The following is a 15,768-nucleotide window of genomic DNA, read 5'->3' as shown; positions in this document are numbered from 1 at the left end:
CACTCGCTTATGGTTCAATGGTTCGATTTTACTGAAGAGTTTATTATCATTAATTTTTCTCAAATTCTAATCCTTTCAGCTCTTAACCCTAGAGCGGTCTTCGGGTCTTTTTTGACCCACCGCCTTTTTATATTTTTAGTAATTTTTGCGTTTATCAAGTTTACGTTCCTTGACATTATTTTAAACGTTTATTGTCTACGTTCATATGTCGCGTTAGAAGCAAAAATTTCTACACATAAGGTCTTAGGTCCTTTTTGACCCAAAAGTCTTAAGTGTACAGTCAAAAGGAAGAACGCACTAGGGTTAAAATATACACTACCGGCAAGGCCAAAAGTTTGGAATCACCTTCCACTTTTCATCGATATTAAATCTGCTGCTAATTTTTTATAGATTTGAAGTTTATCTCAATTCTCCATTTATCAATTTATCTCATATCAATTGATTCGAATGATAAAAAATTCTCAAAATCGCTGACTTTTTTCTGGAAATTTTTGTGTAAATTGTAATGCTCGGTGATTCCAAAATTTTCGCCGGTAGTGTACGTGTTTTTTCTTAGAATATTGTAGAATAATGTGGTCACCAGTCGGTCACATGGTCCTGAACGTGTTAAAAATAAAAAACGTATATATTTCATAACTGTAATGAAAGAAAATTACATTTTAATTTAATTATTGTATTTAACAAATTAGAAAAAATAAACAAATCAAACTCTCTTCATTTTTATTATCAAATATAATGATTGCTTCATACTCGAGTAAAAATTTACCAATTTTCAGTGGAAGAGATAAATAAAAACTTGCCAAATAAATAATTTCAACCCAAAGAAATTCAGTTTAATTAGAGAAAGAAATTTATTAGATCACTTTAAAAGTATCGTGTAAGAGAAACACAGTGAAGCACTAATTTCTGCGACAGAATATTGCATTTTCCTCGTGTAGGTTTCCAATATAAAACCAGGAAATTCGAAGAAAAATACGAATCGTCGTGAATACTGGACAATTGACACAGCTCGAGTGTTTTTCTGACCCACTGCACATTTGTTTGGAAGTATTTCTGCGGAGTTGTTTATCTAGGACAAGTTTTAAGAATTTAACGAAACCACGAAAGTCTGAGGCCCGGTAACTTTAAGGAAAGGAGGTTCGTTTTAAATTCTCCGAATTTGGCAATTTGCCTGCTGGAGCTGCATGAATAGCTGGGTTAGATCCTGGCACATCTGGAAGCGTCCTAGAGAATTGTGTGGTTCGATTAGCTTCATTATATTTGCACAGTGTTTTCTACGACATGATAGTTCGCGATAGTTAAGCTCTGCGCGGAGGACATCTTGTAAAGTTTGCAATTGAACTTTCCAGTTGCAAGGAATTATTTGTGTTGTTGAGGGTAATGGAAATCGTGTGGAATGGGATGCAATTATTTTATGGAAATTCTTGCTTTTAATCTGACAATTCTGTAGAAGCATAATTTCTCACGTAAGTGAGAATAATATATGAGAAAAATGGAATGCTAATTTTTGGCAATTTTAGCTCTTCTTTTCTACAATATTTATGTTTAATTGAAGTTATGACTTGTGAGATCAAATATTGCAGGGCTTCAGACGATTTATTTAAGAAAATATATATTCTACGAGGTTTTAGTTAAGCAATAAGTATACACTGTACTGCACAATTAGTGACTGTTGATGTTCTCGTTTAATTAAACAATGTATAAATACTTCTATAATAATAAAGGGTACAGTAAAATAAGTATAGTAAAAGTATACTTAAATTAATTTGAACTTGTGGTATGTCGATCGAGGGACATTTGAATGTTAGGCCTTTGTGCCAAATTTCAGACCCCTAACCTCACTTTTAGGGTAGTTATAGACCGAAATGTGATTTACTGTTTAAGCCAGATTTCTTCTGTTCTGTCGCATCAAAAATTACGAAAAAAATCGCAGATACTGTAGCCTATGGGGTACACTTGTGGGAATTTTTTCAGATTTTTTGACTGCGAAATCGAATTTTGAAAAATTGAGAAACTTTAAAAGCGTCGATTTTTATTGGAGCTGTTAAGTCGAAACGTTTATATTCTTACAGTTTCAGCAGCGTGCTGTGATTATTAATTTGAAATTTTTTCTAATCTCTCGAGAAGGTGCACCATACTAGAAACAATTATAAATTGATACTTTTGACCCTTTCGTGCACAGAGAAATAGTCTATCGTATAAAAAAATATGTAGCATTCCATTTGAAAAATTAAAGGTCCCCATTTTTTCTCGAAAAATATTGCAAATATAAAAAAATTTACACACACTGCTATGTTGGCTATAAAGGACAAAATTTTTTCCATATAATTTAACATTTACGAAAAAAAATACCGACTGATGATAACGTGAACACCCTGTATACTTTGAATGTATCAGATCATCCCATAAGTTCGTGTGAAATTTTATAACTAAAATAAATATTTTCAACAAAACTTTAAATTTGACAAAAAGAAATTTATATATTTCATTTTTCCATATAACTTACCATTTACCAAAAAAACACTGGCTAGTAATAACGTAAACACCCTGTACACTTTGAATGTACATATCAGACGATCCCCTAAGTTCCTGTGAAATTTTATTTTTATTTAACAAACAACGTAAGCGCCTTCTTGTTCCACAACATTCTCCCATTCTTTTTGGCAAAATCAACTACAGAATTTCCTTGGATTTTCATTAAAATATTTCTCGCCTTCGCCGCGAACTTATGGAATGACCTAATAGAGCACACCTGTCGTCGCAATTTACGTGCTGAAAATTTTCCAACTTCCGTTCACAAATCTCGATAATCGAAACATTCGTTACAACATCTACAGCCAATTCTAAACTGAATTAACGCTATTTGTACAGATTGACACCTGGCTGCAAGCGTCGCTGAGGATGAGTGGAACGGCGGCGTGCGCCATTCAGAGACCAGACTGTTTCGGATACCTGAGCAAACAGCAAGAACACGCCAGAAAAACGTCATCACCGACCGGTTGGTCCAGGCGATACTGCGTACTGAAAGACGCAGCACTGTACTTCTACGACGACGCTAACGCAGAAAAAGCGTTCGGTGTTGCTTGTCTTCATGGGTTCAGGGTGCACAGCAGTGCACCAACTTCCGGCGGAAGGAAGCACGCGTTCGAGCTGCAACCACCGGATCCCACTCAGAGGAATTACATCTTCGCCACGGAATCAGAAATGGACAAGAAACGGTAATCGAAGCTACGCTTTTTAGCCAGCAAATGTAGCTAGAAACACTGAAACTTTCCGCTGTTGAAAGCGCCGCTACTTAGTGCTTTAACTTGCGAGCTATATTTCTTCCACCGACTATACGTGTAGTTATGATATGGAAATAACACTTGGCACAAGTGTTTGGTGGTTGTAAGAGAAATTCAATTAAACTGTCCTTCTAAGAGCTTTAATAAAATTTATCAGAGTAAATATTTTGTTCAAAAGTAAGGAATATTTGGAGTGTAGACTTAAATAAAGTGGTACAGGCCATTTTCTTAGGATCTAGTGGAGATAAGGACTTCATTTTTGCTGTAACTGTGCACAATTAAAAAAAATTCACCTTTCCATTTAAACAAAACCTAGGAGGCCTCCATTTTCCTTCTAAAAATTGCCTAAAAGAAGGGGTTGCACATTAAAAGAGTAACCCTCCTGTACAACTTAATCAGAGCTAAAGTGAAGTCGATATTTTCATTAGTTTCTGTGGAAACAGCTTGTAACACTTTATTTGACCACCGTGTATACTTCATTAAAGAACCTTCTTTTTCTGAAAATGCTAAACACTCATACTGTTTACTTTAAAGAAAGTAATTAACTGTGCTGTTGCTAGTCATCCTAGTGTTCATATGATTAAGATTATACGTGGTTTTCAATTAAAAATGTTGAACTAAAGTTGCAGCGAAATTCCGCATGAGAAAGAAATTTTTTAAAAGAAGAATTAATTGTAGACAAAGGCATATGAAGAGATGAGAAGAAAGTTTTTAATTAATATTTAACAATTATTTAAACAAGTTTCTTGTCAGGCATAATAATTTATTCCATAATATTAGAAAAAATCTTGTATGATTAAAGAAATCTGAAAATTTTGAATAAAAGAGAAGTTTTGAATTGAAGTAGCAACTCTGTTTATTTGCAGGTGGCTTGCAGCGCTGGAATATTCGATCGATCGATGGATAAAGATTGGTTGACAAAGACCGATCTACCGTACAAAGAAGCAAAGAAGTCGAAGCAGCGAAGATCCTTTGAGGTGTCCTTCGCCTCTTCCTGTTTCCGGTTCCTAACGAACATTGTCGCAAATCACAAATTCATCAATCACTGTCGCCATAATCACCTCGATTGTCATTCGCAAATTCATCATGTGGATAATGCCGCAGATACTCTTCAAATTCGCGATTCTTCACAAATATTAATTACTTCATGCGCGTTACAATTGTCATTTAGTTCTTCGTTCGAGAAATTTCATCGAAATCGTGAACAAAAGTAGGAATATTATTTTTTCCAATCTGTTGTTCATTCGAATTAATCAACCAACGTTGATGTAACACATTTTTCAATCTGCTATATTTTTTGCCATTAGAAATATTCTTTTCTAATTGCAATGTTTCGTTTTTTTTTTTAAATCTCGTCATACTCAACAGTTGCTGTTTAATTACTGGCCATTGATAAAAGTCAAATTATAGTAATAAACTTTGCCAAGACTTACAAGATTTACACTTAGGAGCTCTTAACTACTTGAATTTTGTATAGATTTCAGTAAATTATTTGTTATTATATACATTTCAATGATTCTGCTGTGTGATCCCAAAATTTCGTCACTCTTCTAGTTGTTTATATTTAGTATTCTCACAAATTTCGTCTATCCCGTTGTTGCCAGTGATTCTGATTCCCGGTTCACAAATTCCGTCATTCTCAGTAACACTAGCACCATTTTATGATAATTGCTGGTTGTCGATGGTGTTGTATTTATCAAAAAAAATCTCTTAATATAATTAATACTTGGAGCAACGTTTCTCAAGATGTTTCTAAGAACATCAGTAATTCAGTTTTAGTAGCATGAAGATACTCTTATAATTAAACAAAACTGAGTTACATAAAGATGTTTACATCACCTAATTACACACTGTTCAAAATAATTAAAAAAATGTCTTTACAAAATAATTTTATTAAACCATTGAAGAATATAGAAATTTTAATAAGAATACTGTTCTATTTAGTATTAGGCACCTACTTATGTATAGCATGTTCCCTATTCCTACAAGCAAGACTCAATTACTTAATTATTTTGAACAGTGCGTTTGAAAAATTGTTATAAACGTAATATTCTTTTTAAAAGGTACATACACAGATTATAAGGTACCATTGAATTAAATTCTCTTATTTATGTTTCTGTTATATTTCTAAAAAGAACTGCTTGTTTTCATTCTCATGTTATTCTACTGTTCATAAACGTCGACTTTCCTGTTACTTACTTACAATCACAAAAAATCCCAAACGAATAAGAGAAACGAGCTTCAAAATCACTTTCAATTTCATAGAAAATGTAACGCACAGTTTTTACCATTTACATAATTGTTACTTTTTCGATAACAACATTGACTAACAAATAAGGACTTGAACGCCATAAGAAAGTGACAAAGTTAGTGGTTGTACTTGTTTAAACGACGAGTAGAATTTGAGGAACGCTGCTTTAAGTAGTTAGTCCCAATATCGAATCACATAAATTTTAATACTCGTAAACTTCGTGGTTCCGGTCTCGCATTCGCGGATTTAGCAATTTTTGTATTGTTAATCAGCTTTTGGATTCCGTTTTTATATACAAATGTTGCATACTTTACCAACACGCAGGAATTGAAATCATACTTGACAAACGTGGAGTACCAAAAGAAAAAAAAAACTAGGAGACGAGAATTGTTTATTCACCGATTGTGTCTTGTATTAATTAGATCGACTCCCACGAATTTTTCTCCTACAATAGGATTCGATTTAGCTTTAAGAGGGTTCAAGCTATCGTCCACCGCGTTTTCACGAATTTCTATGGAAATTCTTCACCGAGACACGAGCAGCAAATCGATATCTGCGTTGACAAATGTTTCCCAGGTGTTTGTACTTTATCGTTCGAATAAGCAATGCTCATCCATCGTGTGCACTATCGACGAGTAAATACTTGAACGTTTATTCGTCCAAAATACTACCATGACAAACAATAACAGCAAGAAAAATCGTTCTGTTCTGCCGTTTGGATTGTTTGTTTCAGAGATTCATGTATATTATCGACGAAAATGAACGAAAGGTTATCACTTAAAGTATAAGAATTATAAATAGCAACATTCGTGAACTATAGGATTTAGATGAAAGATTTAAAAAAAACCGTGCGTTTGTTTTAGAGAAACTTTTTATTCGCTGAGGGGTGAGGAAAAGTCTTTGTTCAAACGATAATTCTTCGCTTGTATGAATGATTGAAGGTTCATTCGAATAATTATTGTTCACTTAATTGGAATTATATCATTATTTATTGTTCGAGTAGTTTGTAAAAGTGAATAGTACAAAGAAAATTTATTATTAATCGTAGTTTATGAAAGATTGAGTACACTGAAAGTTATTAAAGAATGATGTGAAAAAGGATGGAAAAATGTATTTTTCCAAATTACGTAAATTGAGATTCGAACAATCCTTTGCAAACTTGACAAAGTTTTACGTGTAATTGTTTATAGAAACTTTAAAGGGAAAATATGAATGGCTAAAATTTAGCATGATTATTTGTCGAATATTTTATCTTGTAAGTAAATATTTAGAAAACCTTTTAACCTGTTCAGTCCCAAAATCCCATTATCTAAGTTTAAATTTTCCGAGCTAATAACTTTTATTAACAAAATGAAAAATCATATTCTATGTTATATATATATATATACACAAAACATTGTGTATATGTATAAATTCGTATTATTTACAAAAATACTTCATTGAAAAATTAAAAGTAACACCAGTACCTGCAAAACATAATAATTACAAAGTGTGAATGTTATGAAAATATGTACAAATGCATACACCATTCAGAGTGATGTATAACACATTGTTGATGAGTTTATAAATGGACAATTCAAACATATTTTTCACATAAAAAGCTTTCAATTAGGAAACTTTGAATAAAATAAAAAAAAGATACATATCAGATTTTATGTCTGTTAAAAAATAAAATAAAGTAAATACTGTATAATTATTCTTATATTTATAAGAATGAAAACTTTGAAAAGAAACTATGTATTACATGGGACTGAAAGGGTTAAATAAAACAGCACGTATTGAATAAAAATGAATATAAAAAAGTATATAAGAGCACAAACAGTGAAACGTAGAAAATCAAAGAAATAAGTGTATATGAAGTACAAAGCTCTCAGATAGAAGAGCGGAAACTTAATTATTTGAGTAACCTTCAACCATGCCAAGGCGTGAGTAAAACCAAAATCGCGAAAATTTCCCGCGGGTAAAGAAAAACAATCTGCCAAATGAGTGCTTTCTTATGCGTACTCGTTACTTAAGTACGAACTACATACATATTTACCATCGCAAGTACAGATGCTCGTGTATACATGGAATTGCCACAATTACATACATATATCGCTGTAATTACCGCCAATGTTTGTATCGATATCGAGAAACCATACGAACCGTGAACTTAACCATAAAAAGGAAAAGAAAAACAGAGTAAAGTTTTCGTCGAAGACAGCGAAGAGAGAGGAGTAATAGTGTTTTAAGCAATGAAAAAGGAAGAACATTTCAATAAAAACACGTGAACGTTCGAGTTGATCGCGACACGAATCGATGTAACGAGATAGTGCTCGAGAAAGGAAGAGAAATGTGGAGGAACGAAGGACAAGACAGAGAGGCGTGATCGTAGCAGCGTTAAAAGTGACACGAGGAAGCCGCGAAATTGAACGACAGACCGCTCAAAAAGCACAGATAATAAAATAGGAGGTTTAATACAATTGTAGAATGAAGTGCGTCAATTATTTACCTGTCACCCTTCGAGCTGGTTTGAAGGACGTTGGTTTTATTGCTGTTTAGATAATGCAGTGTCTTTTCCATGGTAAGAGGATCCTCTTACCGCCGAGAAAGCCGGACAGCGGTCGCTTTTACTGACCAATGGACATGTTTTTTGTCTGTAGCGAAACTTTTTCAGAGGAGTTTGTATGGTACCTTTTTCATCGTTTCACTTGCTTCCGTTTTATCATCTTTTTTATGCTCATGATTCAGTTGGTAAGTTATTTAAATAAATGAATTTTATTTCCTCTGTTGTACCTTCTGAAAAAAGTAGTTTCTCAAGCTGGTAATACTTGTTTCATTTTTAATTTGGTTATGTATGTTTAATGAACATGTAATTAGAGCAAGTTATATCTTTCATTTACTTACAGATAGAAAAAATGTAATTTGGATAGATTTACTTTCTTATGTGTTCATTATTTTATAAGTATAGTCGTATATGCGTAGAAAAAAAATGTATTTCCTTAGTGCACTATGTATTGTTTCACGTAAATCAATTCTTCTTATCACTAGATATAAAAATGCTTCAAGAATGAATCCTTTGTAAAAAAAATTTAATCGTACAACAAATAGTCTGGTAGGTATATGGTAATGAAATAAATCGAAAACTGAGCAAAACAATACTAATAAAGAAAGAAACTTTTAAGAACTTTACACGTAATTTAGAGTATTCGAAAATAGGACAATAAGAAAAGTTGATTTATTTAAATGAAATAATAATTTATGCAACTACGTTTCATTTTATGTGAAGTGTATTTTATTATCGTTCTAGGAAAAATAGGTGTAAAAAGTGAAATTTTATTAAACTTCCATTCATTTCTGTCTGTAATTTAAAAAAGATATGATTTGACACATATATGTGATTTACAAAAAAAAAAAAACGCACAAACTCAAATTTGCGAATTTATTAAAGAAACATAATATCGATTAAGGATTAACGAATTTGTAAATAAATCGCATAAAAAAGTTCACTAGTCTCATAGAGATAATTTTATATAGAAAATAATGTTTTTGGATAATTTATTAATTACACTACTATCCTCATTCTTAGTTACGTTGGTAGTGTTTAAAAAATACTATCGTCAATTTAATTCTATCATTATTTTAATATTATTTAATAATATTCTATGGAATGTTTAATTCCTTTGTTTAAATTTCTCAAGCGTCATAGTACTAACTTTCACACAATATGTAAGAAAATAAAAAATTGTACAATATTAATGTAACAAAGTAGAATCGGTATGATTGTAAAAGTACAAAAGGTCAAATGTAACCGTGTCCGTCTTTCTAGTGCCAAAACTGGAATTAATTGATTGAACCAATCGAGATTGTAATAAATGTCGTTGAGAAAAAAAAGATACTTGTACCTTTTTTATTGAATTTATCGCATAAGTCATTATGTCTCTATACCCTTAAAATTTAAATATATTATTTAAGATGGTAAGTTTTATATTTTTGTAATGAAAAGGAAAACACAATTTTACTTGTTTTCCTGAATTTTAAGTATATATGTATTTAATATTTCGTTACACTTTATAAGTTAACTAAAAAAAATATTTAACTTGAAAATATTTCTGTTTTACTGGAGGGAGATTATTAAAAGTTTTAATTATACTCGACTTCTTTTTAAATAAATTAATTTCACTGTAATATTTTAAATTATATACGGTGTTATGCATACATATCGTTATCGTTTAAACTTCAAAATATTCCGTAGAAAAGTAGAAATTAAATTAATGTTTTCGAAATGTAACACCTTCGAAACATTTATCTACAAACTTTCACTGATAAGTTAATTTTTCTTCTTAAACGAACGTGAAACACGTATACTGCAAATATCACACATATTCTCGTGTTAAAATGAAAGATACGAATAAAATATCTGAACGGGATAACTTGCTTTCAGACGCCATATCGTGGCGAGATTCGAAAGCTACAAGAACTTTCTACCTGTACAGTCGCTAAGATTGGTTAATTTCTGTTACGAAAGCAGAAAAGACTCGTTTAAGAAAAATGCTTAAAACTAAGACCGTGAGGGTACTTAGCGAAACCCTCCACACGCTTCGTTATTCGTAAATAATAACGATATTCCTTCTACTCTATTAAATATTGTTCTATATTTATTATAATTTCGTTATTATTGATAATTTATTCCTTATTTTCTGTGTTTTCATTGAAACCTAAAAATTTTACCGAAATTTCTTTACCTTACATTTTCACTTTCGAGATATTTAGAATTTTCCCATTGGGTGTATTAACCCTTTGACAGTCTAATAAAGCTATGAATTGCAATAAAACATTTCATTTCACACGTATTTTTTTAATAATTACGTCGGGCACGATCATTTTCGAAACAACCCTACGTCATAGCTGCGACAATAATATCTCGTCCATTTTTAACTTTCTTCCTAAGAGTCTCTCTTGAGACAAATAATTAAATATTTGACGAGTCTCACGCGGGACAAACTGTCGAAGGGTTAAAAAATTCTTTTTCACTGTGTAATAAAATATTCCGCAAAACACTTGCTCTTACAGTATAACTCTTTTCAATTAATAATTCAAATATTCAATTGAATTTTCATAAATTCAATTTTTTTTAATTACTTAGACCATTTTCATAATCACATAGCTATACGAAGGTCATTTCGTGTCGAATGAGTGTATTCACCCTAAGTAACGAAAGGGTTAAAGCAATTTCCTTTACTTTTAGGTTTCAGATAGAAGTGACAAATATACGAGCCACTCAGAAGCCAAAGTGACCAACTCGAAAAAGTGGAGTTGATCATTTCGGCTTCCGAGTGTCTCGTATCGTGTATTTCCTGTTGTGTCAATCGCAGACTTCCATAATTGTGTTCCCATGGTTTCGGATAGATAATAATTGTCCGTCAACTATTTCCAAGTATTTGTGAAACAGACACCAAAGCTCGAAACGTATAATTTCGCAATGGAATTCGAAAGGCTTCGAAGACTATTAGTCGGTTTCTGAACTCCGTACGCAATCCCATGCTGATACGTTACGCTATGATACGTTACCTATTAATACCTCTATATAGTAATTACTGTTAAATTATTACCGCTCGCACCGTGTAATTTACGTGAATTTCAAATTTCAAATTTTCACTGCGTTTAGCTGTTTAGAAGGAGGAAATATGTATTTACCACGACTGTCGGACTATCATAAGGTAATTGCGCTGAACTTTTGAGGGTTCGAGTAACCACTGTAAAAATCTCGAGGATATTGAATTGTAATTGCTGTCAAAGTTTTATGACGATTAGTCGACCGTCAATTGTCAATTTGTTAGATTTATCTCTGTAACAGAAGAAAATTATGAAACATTATAAAACTGCTTTTCGAACCATTTTTAAATCGAAATTAAATATCTTCTAAGTATTTGCTGAAATAAAAAGCGACCGAAATGCATTTTTAATTTTATTGTTGGTTAAATATGTTCGTTCATAATGCTAAATTAGGTGTACATTTAACTCTGATAAATTTTGCATACTATTCCGTAAATAAAACGAATTAAAATGTAGATCAACGTGAACTGATTTTCTGCAAATTGACAAAATTTTTTCTAAATAATCTATAAATTATGAAAAATCGAAATTAAACGGGAGAAATTAATTTTTAATACAGAAAATACATTCTTGTCGAAGAAGATATAAGGATACAGTTCTTTAAATTTTGCAATCAAGAAGGAAAGCTTCGTCTGCCCAAATTATCACTAATTTCACAGGAAATTTAATAATCTGAAACATTAAAAAAGAAATGAACACTGTAATTGCAGAATTGAGTTACAAACGTAGCTTGAAAATTACAGTTCTCAGCAGAAATCTAGAAAGTCAACTACGATGTAAAAAGTTTTATTACACGCTGTAACCAAAGTTTCTTGTTAGAGGAAATCCAATACTAAAATTCAGGACAAGTAAAGCTTAATACTTTCATACATAAAACTCACTGTTCTTTTAAATTTTGATGTAAAAAGGTGCGCATTCTATTTCAAAAATTCAAGATTACCACTTTGATATCTCGTAAACAAACAGATTATTTAAAAGAACCATTTGAGCTATGGTACCTTGCAATTTCTATATGAAACACTCTTTTATACATATGTAGAACACACACTTTAAAAATTATTCAGGGTGGACAAGCTATGTATCTCACTCTGTACGCATAAATTAACCCTTTCATTTTTGAAAATTTGCTCGCACTATATCGTTGGAGCCTTTTGCTGCCCTTCCACCTTAATTTAACACTTAATTTCATCCTTCCACCCAAATTTAAGCCACTCAGAAGCCAAAATGACTAACTCCATAAAATAAAATTTATTAAATTCGTTTTATTTATGAAAACTGTAAAAAAGTAGAGTTAATCATTTTGGCTTTTAAGTGGCTCATTTAATAAACCGAATTTTAAAACAATACGACAAAACAAAAAATTTTGCAATCGTGGTTAAAAATTTACCATCTAACACACACATTACGTATTAAAATCTGCCGCAACGAAAGCGTTAATTAATTAACAAACAAATAAATAAATATATTTGTATGAAATTACAAAGACTACTACTATTTCGAGTCCAAACTGTAAATTTATAACAGATAAGAAATGAATAACAAACGAGTGTTTACACTTGGATTGGAAATAAATACCGCAACTTCAGTAGCTTCAGGCAAAACAGCATAAGGCCAGTGTACTCGTTATTCTGTTTGACACGCTTAGCTATCGTTTATGCAAATTAAAACAATCGGAAAACTTATACAAATTCAGATAAGATATATAGTATCTATTTATATTATACTTCACCCGGTAGCTAAACAGCAATATCTCCAAAGTAAAACCGTAGTGACTTATGTCGTTTTACCTTACAACCACGGAAATATCTCCAATATAGTACGAACATAAACTTATCAACAAATATACGGGTTACTTTGAAATTATCGACGAACATTTCATTAACAATGTTTTTATCGACACTATTTTACCGACACTGTACATTTACCACGACATTACTGTTACCAACAGTGACTTTTCATTGAAACATAAATTTCCTTGTGTACAAAATAATGGAACGAATAATAAATGTTATTACGTCTGGAACACTTCTATTTATATATTTACTTTATCAATGAATATAAATTCTATACTAGGTTTGCGGGACGCGTGATTTTGACGCATTTCGAATTTCACAAGGAAAATTACAGAAACCGTTTACATTTCTCTCCTTATTGTAAATTTTATATAAACATATAATATCACATAGTTTCATTTATAAGTTAATAGCGCATTATATCCTGCTTTCAAATAAAATAAGTCGTTTTTTAAAGAAAATGTGTCAATTTGACGCGTGCCCGTAAAGATAGGTATATAAAAAATGTCTTCTTTTTTTTTGTATTATTTTTGCCTTAGTAGGAGTTGTGCCTAATGGCTCAGGGCCAATTTACCAACTTATTCGTCTATGTTACAACCTACTATGACATTTTTAGATTAACACTGGTCAATTGCAAAATTAACTATAGAAAAAAATTTTCAAAAATTCTCTAACGTAGATAGGTATATAAGAAATGTTCGTAAACCTAGTGATAATAAAAAGTTTCAATAATTAAACGTCGATTCAAAATGTCGATCAAAGTCGATGTCGATAAAAAAATTGTCGGTAAAATGAATATCGACGATTTGAAGGTAACCCAAAGTATATACACAAGAATAGAATTCCAGCTTGCAATCAGATCGACATGAGAAAAAGATCGAAAAGCTTGGAGTAGTACGATCCAATCAGAGTAGATACACCAGGTATAATCGTGGTTGAAACGCGGAGGGACGAGGTGTAAAACAAATTTGAATTTGCTTAGGGCCCGGTACACAGTTTATCCGAGGTTGAACCGGTGGTATCCGTTTGATAGCAGATAGCAGGCCGAACGACGCTGGTATGTTCTCATTATTTGGCCAGTTCGTGTTCTCCATGCTTCGAGATCCGTGCACAGTGCGAGACCACGTTTACTCTCTTTCTCCACCTTGGCTTCTCCTTCCTCTCTTCTACTCTCCCTTCATCTTCCTCCTCCTCTTCTTGGAGGAGGTGCTCCTTGGAGGAGGTGCTCCTTGGATCAGGGTTCAAGCTTCGTCCACACTGACCACGTATTTCCTCTTTTATTCCAGTTGCATGTTAGACTTTCTTCCCATTTCTAATCCTCCTCCTTCTTTCTCATCCTTGCTACCGCCATTTCTTTTTCTTGCACGTAGATAACCTCTTTGGCTGGTCCATTTTTTCTTGGGCCAGTGTTTGGTAACATTGTTTAATCTAGAATTTAGGTATATTAATTGATTAATGAATAAATGAATGTATACAGGGTGAGTCAATAAGAAGTATGATTTGAAGTAACTCGTTATTTATTGATTTTGTCAGTAAATACAATACTGTGGAATGTTTCAACTATCTTTTTCATTCCTGAACTTGTGAGGCTTTAAAAGTCATTGTGTCACATTTGGTTGAATTTGTCTTGATAGTTACTTTTGTATCACATAAAAAAATACACAATATTTGATTTGAAAAATTGAAGGATGCCTTGATATCTCAGAAAATTTGAGTGATAAAAAGTCAAAATAAAACACTTTTTGGTCAAATCAATTGAGCGATTAAAAATCCAAAGTGACTAACTCCATAAAATAAAATTTATTAAATTTGTTTCATTTATGAAAAATTAAGCAACAATCATGTGCTTTGATACTAAAATTTGAAGAATATCAAAAAGTGGAGTTAATCATTTCAGCTCTAGAGTGGTTCAAAAAGTAAGTTATTTCTGGTAGCAGTTGTTATTGACTCACCCTGTATACACACTGCCGTTGGAAAGTTTGGAGCATGTTACGATTTCGGCACAACTAAAGTCTCCCTTAAGTAAATAAATGTTTCATTGAAAATATTATTCTGAAACTATACTTAATTATAAATAAAAGTTACAATTGTCTTCTCCTTATTTTTCAGAAAAACAACAAATTTGGGAAACTGCTCTTTCGCAAAAGAATCTTCTTTTCTGTATGACCGCTTCGTATAATTTCGTCAATCTGGCAATTAATTTTTCAATTAATTCTTTCGAGTAATGTGAATGTTTTCTCTTCTTCTTGTTCATTCTCTTCTTGATGAGTTTGTGCGTTTTACATACATTATCCGCAGTCTCGCTTTGCTCGGTTCTCAGTTATTTTCGAGGAGATAAGCAGAAGCTGCTGGCCGAAGCACCTGTGATGTTCGAATTTTTGGAAAGATCCGATTTCGAAGGTCTTTGACTCTGTCATTTGTACTGGCTTCTTTTTAATTCGTTCTTCCCTCGTGTTTGTCCTTTTGAGATTCCTTTAACCGCTACACGTATTTATCTTGAAGTTTCGCGAGAAGTCTCATGGTCCTCTTTTTAATCTGCTCGCTTCCTTTTAGTTTTGCGAGGCCGTCGGTTTCTTCTTCTGGCCCTGCATCGCCTTGTTTTCTTTTCCTCCGAGCTCCATTGAGAGAAACTGCGGGCCTGCAGAACGCGTAGTGTTATTGTGTGTTATGTTATTCTGCGGTTATCGAAGTGCTCGATGTCAGATTTTCATCCTCTATTGTCTTCTTTTTTTTTTATTATTTTAATTCACATAGTCAATTGTTCTTCCTCTATATATTTCTAAGCATTCTTTGGTGTTTCTCTCTTTAACAAATTCTGTATCATTATATTATTTTTTTTAATTAA

The 15,768-nt window shown here is 32.2% G+C and overlaps 1 protein-coding gene across 1 annotated transcript in view; it reads left to right on the top strand.

The window, feature by feature from the left end:
• LOC108577159 (beta-1-syntrophin) overlaps positions 1–4,221 on the top strand; it is a 17,728-nt gene extending 13,507 nt beyond the window's left edge. The window contains exons 4-5 of the mRNA XM_017940268.1: positions 2,872–3,218; positions 4,151–4,221. Coding sequence (XP_017795757.1) covers positions 2,872–3,218; positions 4,151–4,202 — 399 coding nt within the window. The 3' untranslated portion in view covers positions 4,203–4,221. The remainder of the gene's footprint in view (positions 1–2,871; positions 3,219–4,150) is intronic.
• The last annotated feature ends 11,547 nt before the right edge of the window (positions 4,222–15,768 follow it).

Source organism: Habropoda laboriosa, unplaced genomic scaffold (genome assembly GCF_001263275.1).
Source record: "Habropoda laboriosa isolate 0110345459 unplaced genomic scaffold, ASM126327v1 scaffold523, whole genome shotgun sequence".
Taxonomy (NCBI): domain Eukaryota; kingdom Metazoa; phylum Arthropoda; class Insecta; order Hymenoptera; family Apidae; genus Habropoda; species Habropoda laboriosa.
This window is presented reverse-complemented; position numbering and strand designations above follow the sequence as displayed.